Raw genomic sequence first — 21,157 nt, forward strand, 5'->3', positions numbered from 1 at the left:
TGACTTGTTGAATAATTACTTCATGGCAGTCTTCACAGTAGAGGAAGAGTATAATATACCTGACGTGCCAGGGAAACTAATCAAGGATTGGACTCACTAAAATTAATGTAAGCAAGAAAACATCAGAAAAAATAATGGCACTAAAGACTGACAAATCCCCAGGACCAATGTTCCCTGTAAGCTGCTTGTTGTTCTGCGCGGCCCCATTAAATTTCTGCATATGCCTGATACTTACAAATGTAAAAGCCGGTGAGCGGCCTGCACGGGATCTTTCAGATTACTGCGCAGCCGATTGTACGTGCACCTTAGCGGGAGCATTGGCCAGGACCTGATGGTTTCCATCCCAGGGTTTCAAAGGAAGGAGGTGAGGAAATTGCAGATGCTTTAGCTATAATCTTCCAAAGCACTCTCAATTCAGCAATTGTCCCTTTGGATTTGAAAACTGCAAATGTAATTCCATTATTTGCAAAAGGTGGAAGACAGAGAGCAGGGATAGTGTGTATGTACTCAAATTGAAAGGGAGTGACTAGTGGTGTCCCACAAGGATTTCTGCTGGTGCCTCAACCAACGTTCCCTATAAGCTGCACGGCCACACAGCTCTCTGCCGATCCCACACAGCCCAGGACCAGCTTTGCCAATATTAAAAGTTACTGTGAATAAGGGGCCTTAAAGGGTCTGCGCACCCAAAACTATAATTACTGGGAACATTGGCCTCAATTATTCATTATATTTATTAATGACTTAGATAACACAATATTGAGCCATATTGTGGCAAAACTGTGGCAGATGGATTTCAATGCAGGGAAGTGTGACGTCATCAATTTTGGATGAGAAAAGGATATATCTGAGTATTATTTAAATGATGAAAAGCTAGAACAGTGGCGATCCAAAGAAATGTAGGGATCCATGTCAGATACAAAAAATAATTAAAAAGGCTAATGATAAGTTAGCCTTTATAACTAGTGGGTTAGAATATACAGGGGAGGAGGTTTTGCAACAGCTATACAAAGCCCTGATTAGACCATATCTGTAGTAGTGTGTACAGTTCTGGGCACCGCACTTTGGCAGGGATCTATTGGCCTTGGAAGGAGTGCAGCGCAGATTCACCAGAATGTTATCATGGCTCCAAGGGTTAAATTATGAGAGATTACATAAACCAGGTTTGTATTCCCTGGAATATGGAAAGTTAAGGGGTGATTTAATTGAGGTTTTTAGGATTTTTTAAAGAAATCGATAGGGTAGATAGAGAGAAACATTTTCCGCTGATGGGGGAGTCTAGGACAAGGGGACATAACCTTAAAATCAGAGCCAGGCAATTTAGGAACATTTCCTAAAAGTTAGGAAACACTTCTTCACGCAAAGAGCGGAAGAAGTAGATCTCTCTCCCACAAAAAGCAGCAGAAAGGTGACCTTTAACAAGTGTTAGGCCTCATGCCTGTTTTAGGTGACCACCCAAGATACATAAGAACATAAGAATTAGGAACAGGAGTAGGCATCTAGCCCCTCGAGCCTGCTCCGCCGTTCAACAAGATCATGGCTGATCTGGCCGAGGACTTAGCTCCACTTACCCGCCCGCTCCCCATAACCCTTAATTCCCTTATTGGTTAAAAATCTATCTATCTGTGATTTGAATACATTCAATGAGCTAGCCTCAACAGCTTCCTTGGGCAGAGAATGCCACAGATTCACAACCCTCTTGAGAAGGAATTTCTTCTCCCACTCGGTTTTAAATTGGCTCCCCCGTATTTTGAGGCTGTGCCCCCTAGTTCTAGTCTCCCCGACCAGTGGAAACAACCTCTCTGCCTCTATCTTGTCTATCCCTTTCATTATTTTAAATGTTTCTATAAGATCACCCCTCATCCTTCTGAACTCCAACGAGTAAAGACCCAGTCTACTCAATCTATCATCATAAGGTAACCCCCTCATCTCCGGAATCAGCCTAGTGAATCGTCTCTGTACCCCCTCCAAAGCTAGTATATCCTTCCTTAAGTAAGGTGACCAAAACTGCACGCAGTACTCCAGGTGCGGCCTCACCAATACCCTATACAATTGCACCAGGACCTCCCTGCTTTTGTACTCCATCCCTCTCGCAATGAAGGCCAACATTCCATTCGCCTTCCTGATTAACTGCTGCACCTGCAAACTAACTTTTTGGGATTCATGCACAAGGACCCCCAGGTCCCTCTGCACCGCAGCATGTTGTAATTTCTCCCCATTCAAATAATATTCCCTTTTACTGTTTCTCTTTCCCCTCCCCCCAAGGTGGATGACCTCACATTTTCCGACATTGTATTCCATCTGCCAAACCTTAGCCCATTCGCTAACCTATCTAAATCTCTTTGCAGCCTCTGTGTCCTCTACACAGCCCGCTTTCTCACTAATCTTTGTGTCATCTGCAAATTTTGTTACACTACACTCTGTCCCCTCTTCCAGGTCATCTATGTATATTGTAAACAGTTGTGGTCCCCCGCCCCCCCCCATCCCCAGAGCGCCCCCAGACCCAGAGCCCTCCCTTCAGAGCCTCCCCTCCCCAGACCCAGTGCCCTCCCCCCCCAGAGCACCGCCCTAGACCCAGAGCCCTCCTCTCAGAGCCTCTCCCTCCCCAAGACCCAGAGTCACCCCACCCCCCCACCCCAAGCCTCCCCGGAACCAGTTGTTGCCCCCCTGCCGGATGGAAGATGCCTAAAAAAATGGGCCCCATGCATTTGCTAGCACAGATTGGATGCAGGCCATCCCACTGCTAAGCTGGTTTGCATTATGCTGTTTTATGCCCGATAAATGGTCGCAATGCTTATCAATATCTACCCTGATGAATCTATTTTAATTCAGCTACCTAAAAGGTTGAGTTTGAGTAAACTGGAATTTAGGAACAAAATCCAAGAATGCTTCCAAATCTGATTAAAAGAAATAAGAACGACTAAGCACAACATAATATCAATGCCATGTTTTAAGCTTACCGGAAAGTGATTCTGCACCAGTATTAAACAGCTATCAGATAAGTGGGCAGTGCTGACTGTGGCATTAAACAAGACACAAGGGTGTGAACCACATGATATGTAAATATGAAAGTCAAAAAAACAAGGCGAGACTGGCTGGCAACAAGCAGCACCAAAATGTCTCAAAGTCGGCTACACAGTGAGATTCTTATCTTCATTTGTCTTTAGTATGCGTTAGTTGGCTGTGATATTACAACTGCTGAACAAGTGTAAGCTCCCCCAAGAAGCAGCTGAAAAGCTAAATGACTGCCAGATTCCATCTATAGTGAAATTAATTAAGCCAAATCATTATTATGGCATACAATGAATTTATGCTTGATAAATTAAGTAAAACCTGACTAGAATACTGACCACCAAGAGAGAACGCAAACTTTTTTCATACTTACACACAAACATTTGCTTACAGGCTTATGGTAACATTCTCATAGTAATATATTTTAAAATTGCAATGTTTTTGAGAATGCATACTGAACATGGATATTGAATGTATACAGACATTAAAGTTGAGAAGTTGAGAACGTGGGAATTATATATGGACAGTATAAGCTAACAAAGAATTCATGGAGGAATAGCCATGAAAATCTCAGACTCGAGACTGCAAAATGTTACAATACTGACACAGCTTGCAAAAAACTTCAAGGTCTTATTAGATCATACTACTAACCTGAAACATTAACAGGAGGAGAATAATGGGTCTTTGTGTAAAATCAGACCATACTTAGGTCGGCTTATGAGTGGACAAAGCGAAAGAGGGATCAAAGAGGATAGGCTGAACTAGGATGTCACTCTAATTGTATCTTGTTATCTTTTACCGAAAATGTATAACCGTCGTGCCTTTACAATGTAACGTCACTCTGTCCGTAGGAAGTGGGTGCGATCTATCAGAAAGCATTCCTTCTGTCTGATAAAGTCCTGCCCGGGATTTGCTTTTGAAATAAAAGCTTGCTTTGTTTAAAGCAGAAACGGTATTCGACTCAGTGATTTCGCGGAACCAGATTGAGGGAAAAGAATCCACATTTAACATTTGGTGTCAGAAGTGGGATCTCAACGGATGACTGCCGAAAACATGCGAATTAAGAGCCAGACTAGTCTTGGACGAGACAAGAGGAAAGTAGCCACTGGAGTAAGTAAAATTTCAATACTGCTCCAGTTTCAAAAGTCTGAGGAAAGTTTAGCCACTCGCTGGTTCTCAGGTAGTGTCTGATCGAGATCCAGGACAATCTGGTGAATACCTTTCAAACTTAGGGAAAGATAGGGAAATTGCGCGGCGACGCAAACCAAGCAGCGACTCGGAAAGATAGATTAGAATAGGTAAATCTGGAACCTGAAACAAATTAACCGTGCGGCGACACGGAGTGATAGAAATCGCGTGGCGACGCGAACAGTAAAACCGTGCGGCGACACGGAGGGATAGAAATCGTGCGGCGACACGAACAGTAGAACCGCGCGGCAACGCGGAGAGATAGAGAATCGCACGAACCGCGTAAATTTTAAATTGTACTTACGCCAGGTACGGCGTCGATCTTGTATATCACTTGGTCTGCCTAGGCTCTGGGTAAGATAACTGAAACAACCACGGGGCGACGTGGGGACAATTGGGATTAATTAGGACCCGGATCCAACGCGGAGCATCGCAGAGGATCGGGATTAATTAGGATATCCTACGCGGGGCGACGCGAGGATGGGTAATCATATAGATAGAACCACGAATACTGGTAGCCCACTACAAAAGCTATGTGAGGAATTCCCTGAAAAAGCTGAGCAATTGAGACTGTTATCTGGAACTTTGAATAAAATACTAGGAGATGATCAATGGCCACTAGGTGGCACCAAAAGCTTGGAAGTAGTAAAACGAGCACAGGGGTTGATTTGGAAAAAGGGAAGGGGGAAAGGAGATAGGGATTTGATAGCCACATGGAGGCATTACTGTCAAAAGCTAAAAGATGCATCAATTCTGTCGAGTTGGCAAGAAAATGCCACTAGATTAGGTCTTTCATTGACAGAAGGACATATTAAAACCATAGATGTCTTAAAGAAAGAATGCGCGCACGAGAAACGTATTAAGAGTTCCACTGGGACCTCTGAAAAAGGTATAAACCGACTACGTAGTCAAATGGTTGGCCTTGCGTTGACCGAGGCTGATGAGGAAATTGATGAATGGTCACTAACTCGGCGCCCAACAGCGCCTTCCGCAGCCCCTGGCCCTTTGCCCAGTCCTCTTCTCGTCCCCCTCCACCTTACACTCCAGCGAGAGGAGGTAAAGATAAATGTAACCCCACACCAACGAACCGACAAGCCCAGACGGACTCCTCATCCTCTGATAGCGATTCAGATCCCCAGTTCACAGGCAATATAGCTGAGAGGACCAGATCTCACACTCGGAAGGGCAGAACTATATCTCGAAATCACAGGCAGTCCCGTAAATCCGCTAGTCAGACTACCAGTCCCAGTCGTGAAAGGCAAAGCAAACACTCCCGCCGATCGAGACGCGGAGGTGCTGCGCAGTCAGACAGCTCCGAACCATCCTCCGACCCAGAAACGTCTTCCAAGATTGACACCCCCATCCCAAAGCCCCGGCAACAATTCCCAGTCCAACCAATGCCAAACCCTGATGCACAACAAGCTGCAAACCACCCCACCATAGATGTCTATGTGCCCTGGAAATTATGGCCATTCTGGCCACCATACCAGATCGAAAGAGAGAACCTGTCAAGTTTATAGATCATCTTCAAACTACTATTTCAGTTTATAATGCAGAATCAAGGGACCTGTGGGCCCTGGTAAAGCAAACCCTGAGCCCAACTGAGCATGCCCGATTTCTAACTCACCTAGGACGTGCTACTCATGATGCATTGGTGGTTGCTCACCCTAACGATGTCCAGGATCGCCTAAACGCTATCTTTAATGCTCTCAGCACGACCCTTCAGAAGCCCATCAGTATGGCCGCAGTATTAGAAACTAAACCCAAACAAGAAGAAACTGTCGATGAACTCATGGAAAGATTTATTGAAATATACGGAGGTCAATCAGGAGATAATGCCTTCAGGGCAGGAGGATTTTCCTCAATTCTGCGCTATCCTGCCTGCAGTGCCTGCCCTATTCGATTGCTCACGCTATCCGGACAAATAATATGAATTGGGCAGATAACAGTAAAGCCCAGATGGAAAGGGCGGTTAAATATTATTGGCAGGAAAAGAAAGGAGAGGGGGGAGGTGCGCCCCCAACCCGGGTCAAGACTGAATACGTGACTAGAAAGGAAGAGCCGTCTCGGGCAGAAGGACCAAAACCCGACCCAAGGGGATACCAGATGGAACCACAGTATTGCGTGCAGGGTTGGGTGGATAAACAGGGATACGGTTATACTAAACACCCAAATGGCCCTGCTAATTACAGACCACCCTATTGTCCCCGGCCTGGTATGGGAAGAGGAAATGAATGCTTTAATTGTGGGCAAGAAGGACATTGGAGTAGAGATTGTCCCTCCCGTCGGCACGAAAGAGGAAGAGGAGGAAGAGGAGGGGGGCAAGGGGGGAAGAGGACGGGGATCTTACACTAACTTCTCCCAGAACAACCCCTTTGGCCAATCGTCCCCCGATTATTCATATTGACTACGTAGCTTGATTGTGCAGGGACCCTCCCCGGATGACGAACCGATGATATTGTTAAAAATTCGGAATGAGTAGCAACCCTTCTTGATAGATACGGGAGCCTTCATGTCTTCTGTACAATCGAAGCTTAAACTCCCCGCCTCCACTGAGACACAGGGACTGTCAGGATTCCTGGGACAAGTCTCTACATTCCCGGTGTCAGAACCGGTTAAAGTGGGTTACCAGGAAGAATCGGTGGAACATCGATTTGTTATCACAACCAATCTGGACTGTAACTTGATGGCTAGAGACGTCCTCTGCAAATTCCAGTTGCATTTGGAGTGTGGAGATGATGGGATTATTGTAAAACAGGGAACCCTTAAGCGGCAGTATTATACCACTAGAACCCCTCAATGGTGGTCTTTGGACCTGCCGCAGGCACCTTATCACGTGACCCTAGCATACGATCCCAGTGGAAAGAATCAGGACCTGCAGAACTTTTATCAGGATCACGAAGGGGAAGTGAAGGAAATTCTATTAAGGGCTAGTGACTGGACCGGAAGGGAAGGCAGATTTTGTGGAAATGGATAAGAATCTGTGGAGACAGCCCCCGGCGGTGGCACCACATATTACTCGTGAAGTATTACCTCCCCACCACGCTAAAGATTTAGGAATTATGGTGCACCAGGCTATAGACAAGGCTGACCCTACCAGCCGGGATTTGCAGATTGTAAAACATGACCGAACAGTCCAATTCCACGGGGACCCCGAGAAGGTCTTAACAACCCTGACTATGTGGATCCTCATGTGTGGGCAGAGGACCCCTCCCAAGTGGGTTATACTCCCATTGATCCGATTGAGATCCCAGTGCAGGGCAATATGGACTGGCCCTCTATCCGACAGTACCCACTGAAACCACAGGCAATACCAAGTATTCACCAACTGATTAAGGGGCTAGTGGAACAGGGGATTTTGGTCTAATGCCAGTCCCCGTGTAATACTCCTATACTGGCAGTCCCTAAGCCAGGCAAGCCAAACGAATACCGCTTAGTTCAAGACCTTCGAGCTATCAATGCTATCGTCCAGCCCCTGCACGCTCTGGTTCCCAACCCAGCACAGATACTGTCATTAATCCCAGCAAACGCCAAGATCTTCGCTATAATAGACCTTCAACATGCCTTCTTCACTTTGCCGCTAGCCCAGGCGAGTCAGTACCTTCACTTACCAGGGACAGCAATATACCTGGACTAGACTTCCCCAAGGGTTCATCCACTCCCCGACCTTATTCTCAAGGTGCCTGCAGAGACAGTTACAGCCTCTCACGCTGACTAAGGGATCCACTTTGATTCAGTATGTGGACGATTTACTGGCAGCTAGCGCAGATGAACCAAGTAATCAGGAGGATGCTAATCAGTTACTGAATTACTTGTTCTCTCTGGGATACATAGTTTCCCCATCAAAGGTCAAAATTGGCCAGTCTCAAGTCAAGTTCCTTGGGATAATTTTATCAGGCACCCACCGAGCTTTGGAGGCGAGCCGAGTCGAACCAATTTGCCAGTTTCCAGTCCCTAGCACGGCTAAACAAATGCGACAGTGGTTGGGGATGATCAATTACTGCAGATCCTGGATCCCTAATGTTGCCCTAATGACTAAGCACCTCACACCGTATACAAATAAGGAAGGCAGCTTTGAAATAAAAACCGCAGACGTCCAAGCCTTTAAGGAACTAAAGACAGCCCTACTGCAAGCTCCGGCTTTGGGCCGGCCCCTCTAAGACCGGCCCTTTCAACTGTATTGTACGATCCTGAAAGACTGTGCTACTGCTGTCTTAACTCAGAAACACGGGGATAAGCATAGGCCTGTTGCCTACTACTCTTCCAAAATAGACCCGGTTGCCTTGGGGCACCCTGTATGTACTCAAATATTAACCTCCATCTACAATAGCCTCCAATCTGCTGCCAACATTACCCTCCAGCAGGATATTGTTGTGTACACCTCTCATTCCGTAGCTGCCCTCCTGGGCCAACTGCAGACTCAACACCTTACCATGGCCAGGCAAAGCAGATATGAGGTCTACTTACTAAATAATCCTAAGCTGACCTTTCGGCACTGTACTGCCATTAATCCGGCCTGTTTTCTTACTGAGCCACCCCAAGATGAGGAAGAACCCAGTCATGATTGTTTATCTTTAATTTAAGAGGCCACATCAGTCAGGGAAGATTTAGTTGATGTACCAATGGAAGACCCAGACTGTATTATGTATGTTGACGGAAGTTCTTCTATTAATCCAGAAGGTGCACGAATCTCAGGATACGCCATAGTAAACCAGGAGAATCAGGTCTTGGAATCTGCTGCCTTTGAAACCGCCTATTCTGCCCAACAAGCTGAACTATTCGCCCTCACCCGAGCCTGTATCTTGGCCAAAGACCTCAAAGTCAATATCTATACCGACTCTAGGTATGCCTTTGGGGTAGCCCATGATTTCGGACAATTATGGAAAAATAGGGGATTCCTAACCTCACAGGGGAATGAGATATCCCATAGGCAACTAGTATCTGATTTGTTACAAGCCATCATGCTCCCCAAGCGCATTGCCATTGTTAAATGTACCGCCCACACCACCGGAAAATCCCCGGTTGATATAGGGAACCACTGTGCTGACAAAGAGGCTAAACAGGCCTCTCGTGAACAACAGATGGTAGTGCCCAGAATGATGAGTCAGACTAAAAATCCTGCAAAGGATAAGTTAGCCTCGGAAAAACCAATGCCAACCATCCAAGATGTCATTAAAGCACAGGAGGACGCTTCTGAAAAAGAAAAACTTTTGTGGAAAAATTATGGATGGACTTATAACAATGTTTCTAAACTCTGGACACTCCCACGGAACAGACTTGCATTTCTGACGAGTTGGCTCTATGGGTTATTGAATGTATGCATTTTGCTACTCATTGTGAAGCAAGGACCACAAGTGACACACTTTTGGCTACTTGGTGGCACCCTAGACTCCAGGCGCTCGCCCAGAACATCAGTAGTCGTTGCCTGGTTTGCCAGCAACATAATCCAGGGAAGGGAGTCCCCTGTGATTGGGGTAAAACGCCCTTACCCGAAGGTCCCTTTGAGATATTGCAATTGGACTACATTGAGTTGCAAAGAGTTCAGTGTTACAAATATGTGTTAGTAATAGTAGATGTGTTGAGCAAATGGATTGAAGCCTACCCTACCCTGGACAATAAGGCTCAAACTGTTGTTAAGGTGTTAATGAGGGAAATTGTTCCTAGATATGGAATCCCAGCTCGACTGAGTTCTGATAATGGCCCTCACTTTATTGGCCAAGTTAACAAAGAATTCTGTTCCCAGATGCGCATTAATCAGCAGCTGCATTGTGCCTACCGACCCCAAGCTGCGGGACTGGTTGAACGTGCTAATCAAACTCTTAAAACCAAGCTTGCAAAACTGGTAGCATCAACCGGACTCAATTGGCTCAAACTCCTTCCCATAGCCCTATTCCAGATTCGAACCACTCCCATCGGTAAGGCTAGATTGACCCCTGCTGAGGTCATTTATGGTTGGCCCCTTAGGACCCCCTGGAATCAGAATGTCCCCTCCACTGTCCAATTTCACCACATGACTGAGGAAATGACCACCTATGTTCTTTCTCTGACACAGGCTCTGCGTATAGCTCACAACCAGGTTCGAGAGGCTCGCCTCGACCTCCCAGTTTTACCCGAATCGTCCCTCGTGGTACCAGGGAAGCATGTCCTGATTAAGAAATGGATTCGGAAGGGATTAGAGCCACGATGGGAGGGGCCTTTTCAGGTGTTACTCACTACCCCCACTGCAGCTAAGGTTGAGGGGAAAAGTGCCTGGGTTCACCTGCACCACTGCAAGCTCACCACCCTCTAACGAACCTATTTTACTGGTTATTCTAATTCCTGTTTCTATTCCAGATTTCCTCTTCTCCATAGCTGAACAAGGCCGTCGGCATCCTAACTGGAACGTGGACCAGTTTGAACTTTTACCCGTAGTGATAGACAGCCAGCTACACCGACGGTGACCTGAGAAGAGAGACGGGAAAACTGAACTCTTTTAATCAGCAAAATAATTGGACTATTTATTTGAATCCTGAGCCATAAGATGAAACTGTGTCTGTGTGCCACAGTCTGTATAATAGTGTTGATATGAGACAGTTTCGGCGCATGGGAGGGAAGACAGAGGTGAGAGCTCCATGTAAACACCTTTTTGTACGTGTCTTATGTTTATGCGCAAAATGGGAACTTTTCTAGATGCTGGGTGTGTTCACATATCCCTATACATTCCAAAGGGGGAATTCCTTTGCGCCCCGTTCCACTGACCCTAACTGAGACTGTCAGATGGATTCAGAGCCAGACTATCATGAGAGGAGGAAGGCCAATGCAAATACGAGAGATGAAAGGCGGGTCAAAAGAGGGATCACGGAGATCAGGAGGAGTATCATACCGTTACCACGTGAACGACCACGGGGAGGTCACCAAGTGGGAGAGAGCTGGAGACACCATTAGTCAGACGTTCCAGGGATGGTAACAACCAACCTACGACCGTGAAAAGGAACCCCCATTCTTAGCCCTGACCAATGCCTCGGGGATTGGGAGGCCAACCTGGGACATATGTCTAACCCGAAATGACACCAGTAACAAGGGACATATCATAGGGTACAGCAAATGCCCAAACAGTCTCAACATCACCACAAGTACACGAGTCACCATCCTCTCTCGCCTTCCGAACAAAACAGGTGGAGGTTTGTGGGCCCAATCTTGGGACCCGGAAGCAATAGATCAGAAAGCAGCTTTTAACAGCACGTATTTCGTGTGCGGTCATAAGGCATATCCTTGGTTGCCTAGGCGATGGACAGGGTCCTGCTATCTGGGATATGTGGTGCCATTTGTACGGCAAGTACGTACCCTGGCGGAAGCACATGCCTCCAGCCGATACAAGCGAGCCCTCACCCCCGCCGACAAGTTCTTTGGGGTCATGATGTTCCCAATCGGGATAAGACGTCTCATGGATGAAGTACAGAACCGAGAGACGATATTGGAACAGATAGCTAACAATACTGCTGAAGCTCTGGAGGGCATCACAGCTGAAATGGTAGCAATACGGACCGTAGCATTACAAAACCGAATGGCCCTCGATTACCTGTTAGCTGAGAAAGGGGGAACATGTGCCCTGATAGGATCTGAATGTTGCACTTACATTCCTGATAGTTCAGAAAACATAACCAATCTCGCTGATCACATTAAAGTGGGGGGAGGGGAAGAAGTTATCCACACCAGCAGGAGGATCTAGCTGGTTTGATTGGCTATTGGGTGGATCTTGGAGATCCTATCTAATGCATGGGGCAATTATTCTCATCGTAGTAATAATTACCTGTTGGTTGATTGTTGGTTGCCTTAACCTTTGTTGTAAAGTAATGATGGCAAGGTTAGCAAACCCTCTTGTGGTCAAGGGCTCCCGGGTTATGATTCAACGAACTAAAGACCTACTCGACAATAACAACAATAAGATTCAGGAAATAGAGTGTGAACGGATGAATGCGGTACTCCTAGAATAATCCTAAGGGATATCATGGAATGATAAAAGGGGGAAATGAGAATGCATACTGAACATGGATATTGAATGTATACAGACATTAAAGTCGAGAAGTTGAGAACGTGGGAATTATATATGGACAGTATAAGCTAACAAAGAATTCATGGAGGAATAGCCATGAAAATCTCAGACTCGAGACTGCAAAATGTTACAATACTGACACAGCTTGCAAAAAACTTCAAGGTCTTATTAGATCATACTACTAACCTGAAACATTAACAGAAGGAGAATAATGGGTCTTTGTGTAAAATCAGACCATACTTAGGTCGGCTTATGAGTGGACAAAGGGAAAGAGGGATCAAAGAGGATAGGCTGAACTAGGATGTCACTCTAATTGTATCTTGTTATCTTTTACCGAAAATGTATAACCGTCGTGCCTTTACAATGTAACGTCACTTTGTCCGTAGGAAGTGGGTGCGATCTATCAGAAAGCATTCCTTCTGTCTGATAAAGTCTCCGGCCTGGATTTGCTTTTGAAATAAAAGCTTGCTTTGTTTAAAGCAGAAACGGTATTTGACTCAGGTGATTTCGCTGAACCAGATTGAGGGAAAAGAATCCACATTTAACATTTTCACATCCCTTAATTCAATAAAAATATTAAAGAGAAACATCACACGAAAGGAAAAACATATTTTAACCATACACTACAGAATGAATACTGAATAAATTTCACCTCAAATGGTCCTTTTAAATAGATCTTTTCATCAGCTGTGAGCTGCTATATACTTTATAAGATACTTGAAAGTTTGTTCACTCCCCACCTTTACACTAAGAATGCTAAGTAAATTTAAATTTACTTGTGCTACTTTCTGGAAATAGTTTAATTATGGCGCATCATTTCTAAAATTTCCTTTTCTCACCAATTCTCTCCCCTTCCATTTCTCTCCTGAATGCCTCGACTCCTTGTGGTCCAGTTCCACAGGCACTTTGCTCTCCCTCAGATATCTCACTCAAGTGACTATTATTTATGCGTGTGGGCTTTTCAATTGCAGTTAGCATCAGACAAGCCTAATCTTATCCTCACCTAATACATGTGTACTTCCAGCTGGGGTCACCGGACAGAGATTAGGAACTGGGAGCCAAGGATGCTAAATCCACTTGCTGGCTGAGATCAGCTAACTTAGTACAGAGACTGGGGATCAACTGGAGATCTTTCCTGGTTTGTATGGTTCAGCCACTCATGGGATAAATTTTGTATGCCAACAGGGTAACCTATTTCCAAAAGTGACTTACGATTTTTTTTAAAATTGTAACTTCTAAAAATTGTATTGTTGCTGAATTGTCAATTGATTTATGGTTTTGCAGGATGTATGACAGATATTCATTCCATTGACAATGGCTAGATGCTGCATCCTGTGGAAGTCTGTTGACTTCAACACATGCAGCTTGACCAATTCCTTACTTATCAAATGGCTGCCTGTCTGAATTATGTACGGACAAGGACAAATCTTTAAGTTAATTATTAATGTTACAAACTTTCCTCCATGTTAAGATTCAGAAAATATTGTGCTGTAATGCCATGAGTTGTGCAGTAGATGTGATAAAATGTCACAGAAAACTGTAATGATTTCTTGAACAATATTATATTTTGAATTATGAAGGGTGCTCTCAATACAACAATTTTGAAAATAAAACAAAAAGCAGACTAACAAACAAATCATTCTATGGATGATCTATTTTTTATATTAATACATTTGAAATGTGACCATATTTTGATATAAATATTCTTCCAGTCATGGACTCTTTAATCGGAAAATTGAAAAGTCCATCTTCAAAACATTCTTGAAATTTCGTACTTAACATCTGCTTTATGTATTTACTCGTCCATGTAAGGAGAACTTCAAATAGTGAAAGCTGAGAATTTTGGAAGGCAGCCTCCTGAAATCTTTGCCCATCTATTCCACTGATTACCATTCGTTTGATATATGTACAGTTAAAAAAAGTATGCTCTCAGTTACCGATATAAATATTTAATATTATTTACCTGCTTGCGTCTGTGATCCTAAAGTGACTAATATGATTACCAGTAGAATTGTCTCCATGGTTTTATTTTTCCTAATGAAAAGTTCTTCTATCCTGTATCTAGGAGGCGATACGCCGGAAGATGTTCTTCTCCCAGTGAAAGAGAAATTTGTTGTGAATTGAGTTTAAGAGAAATCTCAAAATGACTGAAGACCTTACTCCACAAATCCAGCCTTGGGACGGGTTAGAAATCTATTAGAAAAGTAAAAATGCAATTAACTGTCGCAAAAAATAAAATACTTTGTCCTTTTCATCTTTCTAATCTGAATTCCCACGTCAACCATTAGTGTACATTAACTATATCTCTGGGAGAGTTCAGCAAAGTCAAACTTTACAAAATCATTCTGATCCAGATCTATCTTTTTAAGAAGTAGATAAGGAGGGGGGATTCAGAGTATAGTTTGTTATTTTGCGCTAAACTTTCCCATTTTGTTAAATATGTATCTTTGAAAGAATCTATATTAAACCTAAAATTGTATTACTTTTGTAATCTAACCTCAAATCAAGCAGATGGCCATGAGCTGGTTAATTTTTCCATCCCAGAATACCAACATTAAAAGCATACGGGTGACTAATAGCCATAATACTTTGAGTTTATTAATGAGTCTGGGATAATTTTCTAACATTGTGTTATAGTTCTGTATAAAATACTTATATGCCGGATATCTGTACAAAAGTCATCTATTCAACCACTTAACTACTCAATTTGTCATTAAACAATGGAACTAGAAACTCAAATCTCAGGAGCCCAAAATAATTTCTTCTATAAAGAATAAATTTTATTCCTGGGAAAAGTAACAGAGTGCAAAGAGCATGTTTCTAGATATGAGGGTTATAAACAGTGGATGAGCGTATTCCAGAAATCTGTTGGAAGAAAAACTTGCAATTAATCAGTCTCTCCAGTTCACATACATTGAAGTGGTTATGCAGGCCCACAGCAAGATCCCATCATCAACAGTATGATTAAACAGTTAAGCTAGAAATTTGGCCAGCAGACTAAAAGAACACCCTGCTCTTCTTTCAAGGGTGCCATAGGATCTTTTCCTGTACCACTGGAACAGACAAATGGGGTTTAACCTATCAAAAAGGAGGATACTGTAGACAATGCAACACTCCTGTCATCTTAGATTATGTGAACAAATCACGGCGTGGTTTGAACCCTTACTTTCTGAATCAAGGGCAAGTGCTCCACCAAATGAAGCAAAATAATATCCTTACAGGGGAAGCTTGTGGTACAATTAAAAATGTGAAATGGCTAATTCGAAATAACCCGTATTAATGGTAAAGTGCTTTGATAATTTTTTAAAAATCATTATTCATACGGACTACAGAATACACATTTCAATGCATTTTCCAACCAAGTACAAATCCTAACTCGAATACTCTACTTACATTAGGTTAAACACATCCCAGTTTTACTTAGTTCTTATAGCACGTGTCTAACATTTGATTAGGTATCAATTATTGATACATGCATTCAACCGACAGCAACAACTGAACTTCGCGTTAAATGCATTACAGATTCTTATACTAAACACAGACTTGGCTTCTTCCAGGATTATTTCACAAAAGTTCATCTCACCTGTACAAAAAGTAGTCAGACAGAAAGCATAAGAACATAAGAATATAAGAATTTGGAACAGGAGTAGGCCATCTAGCCCCTCGAGCCTGCTCCGCCATTCAAAAAGATCATGGCTGATCTGGCCGTGGACTCAGCTCCACTTACCCATCCGCTCCCCAGAACCCTTAATTCCCTTATTGGTTAAAAATCTATCTATCTGTGATTTGAATACATTCAATGAGCTAGCCTTAACTGCTTCCTTGGGCAGAGAATTCCACAGATTCACAACCCTCTGGGAGAAGAAATTCCTTCTCAACTCGGTTTTAAATTGGCTCCCCCGTATTTTGAGGCTGTGCCCACTAGTTCTAGTCTCCCCAACCAGTGGAAACAACCTCTCTGCCTCGATCTTGTCTATCCCTTTCATTATTTTAAATGTTTCTATAAGATCACCCCTCATCCTTCTGAACTCCAACGAGTAAAGACCCAGTCTACTCAATCTATCATCATAAGGTCCGGAATCAGCCTAGTGAATCGTCTCTGTACCCCCTCCAAGGCTAGTATATCCTTCCTTAAGTAAGGTGACCAAAACTGCACGCAGTACTCCAGGTGCGGCCTCACCAATACCCTGTACAGTTGCAGCAGGACTTCCCTGCTTTTGTACTCCATCCCTCTCGCAATGAAGGCCAACATTCCATTCGCCTTCCTGATTACCTGCTGCACCTGCAAACTAACCTTTTGGGATTCATGCACAAGGACCCCCAGGTCCCTCTGCACCGCAGCATGTTGTCATTTCTCCCCATTCAAATAATATTCCCTTTTACTGTTTTTTTTCCCCCTAAGGTGGATGACCTCACATTTTCCGACATTGTATTCCATCTGCCAAACCTTAGCCCATTCGCTTAACCTATCTAAATCTCTTTGCAGCCTCTCTGTGTCCTCTACACAACCCGCTTTCCCACTAATCTTTGTGTCATCTGCAAATTTTGTTACACTACATTCTGTCCCCTCTTCCAGGTCATCTATGTATATTGTAAACAGTTGTGGTCCCAGCACCGATCCCTGTGGCACACCACTAACCACCGATTTCCAACCCGAAAAGGACCCATTTATCCTGACTCTCTGTTTTCTGTTAGCCAGCCAATTCTCGATCCATGCTAATACATTTCCTCGGACTCCGCGTACCTTTATCTTCTGCAGTAACCTTTTGTGTGGCACCTTATCGAATGCCTTTTGGAAATCTAAATACACCACATCCATCGGTACACCTCTATCCACCATACTCATTATATCCTCAAAAGAATTCCAGTAAGTTAGTTAAACATGATTTCCCTTTCATGAACCCATGCTGCGTCTGCTTGATTGCACTATTCCTATCCAGATGTCCCGCTATTTCTTCCTTAATGATAGTTTCAAGCATTTTCCCCACTACAGATGTTAAACTAACCGGCCTATAGTTACCCGCCTTTTGCCTGCCCCCTTTTTTTTTTAAAAACAGAGGCGTTACATTAGCTGCTTTCCAATCCGCTGGTACCTCCCCAGAGTCCAGAGAATTTTGGTAGATTATAACAAATGCATCTGCTATAACTTCCGTCATCTCTTTTAATACCCTGGGATGCATTTCATCAGGACCAGGGGACTTGTCTACCTTCAATCCCATTAGTCTGTCCAGCACTACCTCCCTAGTGATAGTGATCATCTCAAGGTCCTCCCTTCCCACATTCCTATGACCAGCAATTTTTGGCATGGTTTTTGTGTCTTCCACTGTGAAGACCGAAGCAAAATAATTGTTTAAGGTCTCAGCCATTTCCACATTTCCCATTACTAAATCCCCCTTCTCATCTTCTGAAGGACCAACATTTACTTTAGTCACTCTCTTCCGTTTTATATAAATCGGTAAAAGCTTTTATTATCTGTTTTTATGTTTTGTGCAAGTTTACTTTCGTAATCTATCTTAGTCATTCTTTGCTGTCGTTTAAAATTTTCCCAATCTTCTAGTTTCCCACTAACCTTGGCCACCTTATACGCATTGGTTTTTAAATTTGATACTCTCCTTTATTTCCTTGGTTATCCACGGCTGGTTATCCCTTCTCTTACCGCCCTTCTTTTTCACTGGAATATATTTTTGTTGAGCACGATGAAAGAGCTCCTTAAAAGTCCTCCACTGTTCCTCAATTGTGCCACCGTTTAGTCTGTGTTCCCAGTCTACTTTAGCCAACTCTGCCCTCATCCCACTGTAGTTCCCTTTGTTTAAGCATAGTATGCTCGTTTGAGACACTACTTCCTCACCCTCAATCTGTATTACAAATTCAACCATTCTATGATCACTCATTCCGAGAGGATCTTTTACTAGGAGATCATTTATTATTCCTGTCTCATTACACAGGACCGGATCTAAGATAGCTTGCTCCCTTGTAGGTTCTGTAACATACTGTTCTAAGAAACAATCCCGTATGCATTCTATGAATTCCTCCTCCAGGCTACCCCGTGCGATTTGATCAATCGATATGTAGGTTAAAATCCCCCATGATTACTGCCGTTCCTTTTTCATATGCCTCTATTATTCCCTTGATTATTGTCCGCCCCACCGTGAAATTATTATTTGGGGGCCTATAAACTACGCCCACCAGTGACTTTTTCCCCTTACTATCTCTAATCTCCACCCACAATGATTCAACATTTTGTTCATTAGAGCCAATATCATCTCTCAACTGCCCTGATATCATCCTTTATTAACAGAGCTACCCCACCTCCTTTCCCTTCTCGTCTATCCTTCCGAATTGTCCGAGATACCCCTGTATGTTTAATTCCCAGTCTTGGCCACCCTGCAACCACGTTTCTGTAATGGTCACCAAATCATACCCATTTGTAATGATTTGTGCCGTCAACTCATTTACTTTATTTCGAATGCTGCGTGCATTTAGGTAAAAAGTGTTTTAATACTTGCTTTTAAACCATGATTTTTAGTTTTGATCCCTCCTGCAGTCCCTTTATATTCATACATATTGTCCCTTCCTATCACCTTGTGGTTTACACTTACCCCAGTACTACTCTGCCTTTTGCATTCTTTCTTGGGGTCCTGTTCATCTGCGCTCTCACCCACTCTAACTAGCTCAGAGCCCTCTCCTGGATTCCGAATACTCCTCGCATTGAGGCACCGAGCTTTCAGGCTTGCCTTATTACACTTTGACCCTTTAGAATTTTGCTGTACATTGGCCCTTTTTGTTTTTTGCCTTGGGTTTCTCTGCCCTCCACTTTTACTCATCGCCTTTCTGTCTTTTGCTTCTGCCAACTGAATGACATTAACTACTGTAAAGATAGTTACTTCCATTGTTTGCCACGATCTGTCTGTTCCCTTTAATCAGGATCCCGGTTGGCGAACACAGTATTTTGACAAATATTCCCATCAAAAATCTGACTTTTTACAAATGCACCTGTTATCTGTATTACTGTACTGAGCACGCCAAATAAACACCGAATCATACCGTAGTCAAATCTCATTTTAGTGCCGATTTGATTTATAAAATTAATCATTTATACTGTCCATTTCTAACCAGCACAGTAAATCGTAATCTGTATCACTGACTCAAAACGTTTTTTTCTACGACTAGGGACTGTTGAATAGTTTTAATCGTAGAAGTTCGCCAAATCTCTTTTTTTTATAAATCTATAGTACAAATGAGTGAACTCAAAGCAATTAATATATTAGATGTAAAGTTTCTACAAACATCTGCCCAGCAGCTAAGCATTAATCTGTTACCTGTAAATACAATTTAGGTAGTTGACAGAGCCCTTTCTTTTTCGTGGTTGTTCCCGTCTTGCGTGCGAAGACTGTTAGCCCTTTAACTCAACTTTTTGACTCCTGTATAAACTTTTGGTAAAACTTTTTCTCGTCTGCTCGAAGCAAAGGTGGAGCTTGCGGCGCGTTCTGCCCTTCCAACTAACTGACAGCTGAAATATCGAATCAGACGCCAATATGCACACTTTAGACCCGCCCCCGCCCGGACTAAATGGCCAATCGCCATCGAGAGAAGGCGAGATCATTGAGATGCGATCGAATGACGCCACCGGTTAACCCAGTAACAGGAAAACGGAATTCATATTCGTGTCAGAAACCGTGAGGAAAAACAAATAATAAATACATTTTTTCTTCAAGTATGCCATTTTCCTTCAAGTATGCAATTTAATTACTTTAAAAAACCGTAACAATCACCAATTTTACGAACACAGCAGTCATAATCATAAATATTCTCCAATTGCGTCGTATTTATCGAGTTTTTAAAAAAAGTACCTGAAAAATAAACATGGAAAACTTCACAGCGGTAACTAACAAATTTGACCACTGCAATGAAAACAAGTTACAAAAGGACTTTTCTAACCTCAGTTTAGGAAGTTTTATTATCGCTTTATTTTCTCTTTTCCCCTCTCCAAAACAATAACGGTCTGAAATGGCGGTACTGACTCTGCGAACTCAGACTATGCGTTTTTTTATCTCAGGATGAGATTTTCCTGTTCCGTGCCTTCCTCTCGCCATGCACTTGTGAGTAAACTTGTTTTTCTCCTTCACCTCTTGTCTCGGAAAAGGCGAGAGGAAAAAAAAATCCTCCAGCCGGCGCCGGGAAATCCGATTGGAGAGGCGTCGCGTGGGGACTATTAGGCGCGGAGCGGGGTGGCGACCGTTGGGGGCGCGTGAGGGTGAAGGGAAGCTCGGCGCGCGAGGTTAAAGGCAATGCGGCGGGAGAGCGAGGATGGGATGGGGGGGTAAGAGGCGGGCGTGAATTAGGGGAGGGAGTGAAGCGGGGGCGAGGATGGGGGGGTAGTGAGGGGAGGGTGAGGAGAGTGAGGGACGGGTGAGAGGCGGGCGAGGAAGGGGTGAATGGTGAACGAGGAGGGAGTGAGGATGGGGGGAGTGAGGATGGGGGGAGTGAGGGGCGGGCGAGGATGGGGGGAGTGAGGGGCGGGCGAGGATGGGGGGAGTGAGGGGCGGGCGAGGATGGGGCGAGGGGGTGAGGATGGGGCGAGGGGGTGAGGATGGGGCGAGGGAGTGAGGATGGGGGGAGTGAGGGGCGGGCGAGGATGGGGGGGGTGAGGATGGGGAGTGAGGAATGGGCGAGGATGGGGGGAGTGAGGAATGGGCGAGGATGGGGGGAGTGAGGAGGGGCGAGGATGGGGGAGTGAGGAGGGGCAAGGATGGGGGAGTGAGGGAAGGGCGAGGATGGAGGGAGGGGGCGAGGATGGGGGAGGGAGTGAGGGGATATGATGGCGGGGGTAAGGGGTAAGGGGCAGGCGAGGATGGGGGGAGGGGGTGAGAGGAGTGCGAGGATGGGTGGAGGGGGTGAGAGGATGGGGAGAGGGGGTGAGGGGCGGGC

General features: G+C 44.3%; 1 protein-coding gene and 1 long non-coding RNA gene across 7 annotated transcripts in view; one reads left to right on the plus strand and one right to left on the minus strand.

Annotated features, from left to right (window-relative positions):
* LOC139233184 (transforming growth factor beta receptor type 3-like) overlaps positions 1-20,408 on the minus strand; it is a 180,013-nt gene extending 159,605 nt beyond the window's left edge. For 2 of the 3 annotated variants that reach the window (XM_070863815.1, XM_070863812.1), the window contains exons 1-2: positions 19,549-19,670; positions 14,193-14,422 (exon numbers count right to left, since the gene is read on the minus strand). In XM_070863815.1, the coding sequence (XP_070719916.1) occupies positions 14,193-14,250 (58 nt within the window). In that variant the 5' untranslated portion in view covers positions 14,251-14,422; positions 19,549-19,670. Of the gene's footprint in view, positions 1-14,192; positions 14,423-19,548; positions 19,671-20,167 lie in introns of those variants that run through there. The other variant, XM_070863814.1, reaches the window with a different exon arrangement.
* LOC139233185 (uncharacterized) overlaps positions 19,847-21,157 on the plus strand; it is a 32,049-nt gene continuing 30,738 nt past the window's right edge. For 2 of the 4 annotated variants that reach the window (XR_011588153.1, XR_011588152.1), the window contains exons 1-2: positions 19,847-19,962; positions 20,286-20,328. This is a non-coding gene — a long non-coding RNA (uncharacterized lncRNA). The remainder of the gene's footprint in view (positions 19,963-20,285; positions 20,329-21,157) is intronic. The other 2 variants (XR_011588154.1, XR_011588155.1) reach the window with 1 other exon arrangement.

The sequence above is a fragment of the Pristiophorus japonicus genome, chromosome 20, assembly GCF_044704955.1.
Source record: "Pristiophorus japonicus isolate sPriJap1 chromosome 20, sPriJap1.hap1, whole genome shotgun sequence".
Classification (NCBI taxonomy): domain Eukaryota; kingdom Metazoa; phylum Chordata; class Chondrichthyes; family Pristiophoridae; genus Pristiophorus; species Pristiophorus japonicus.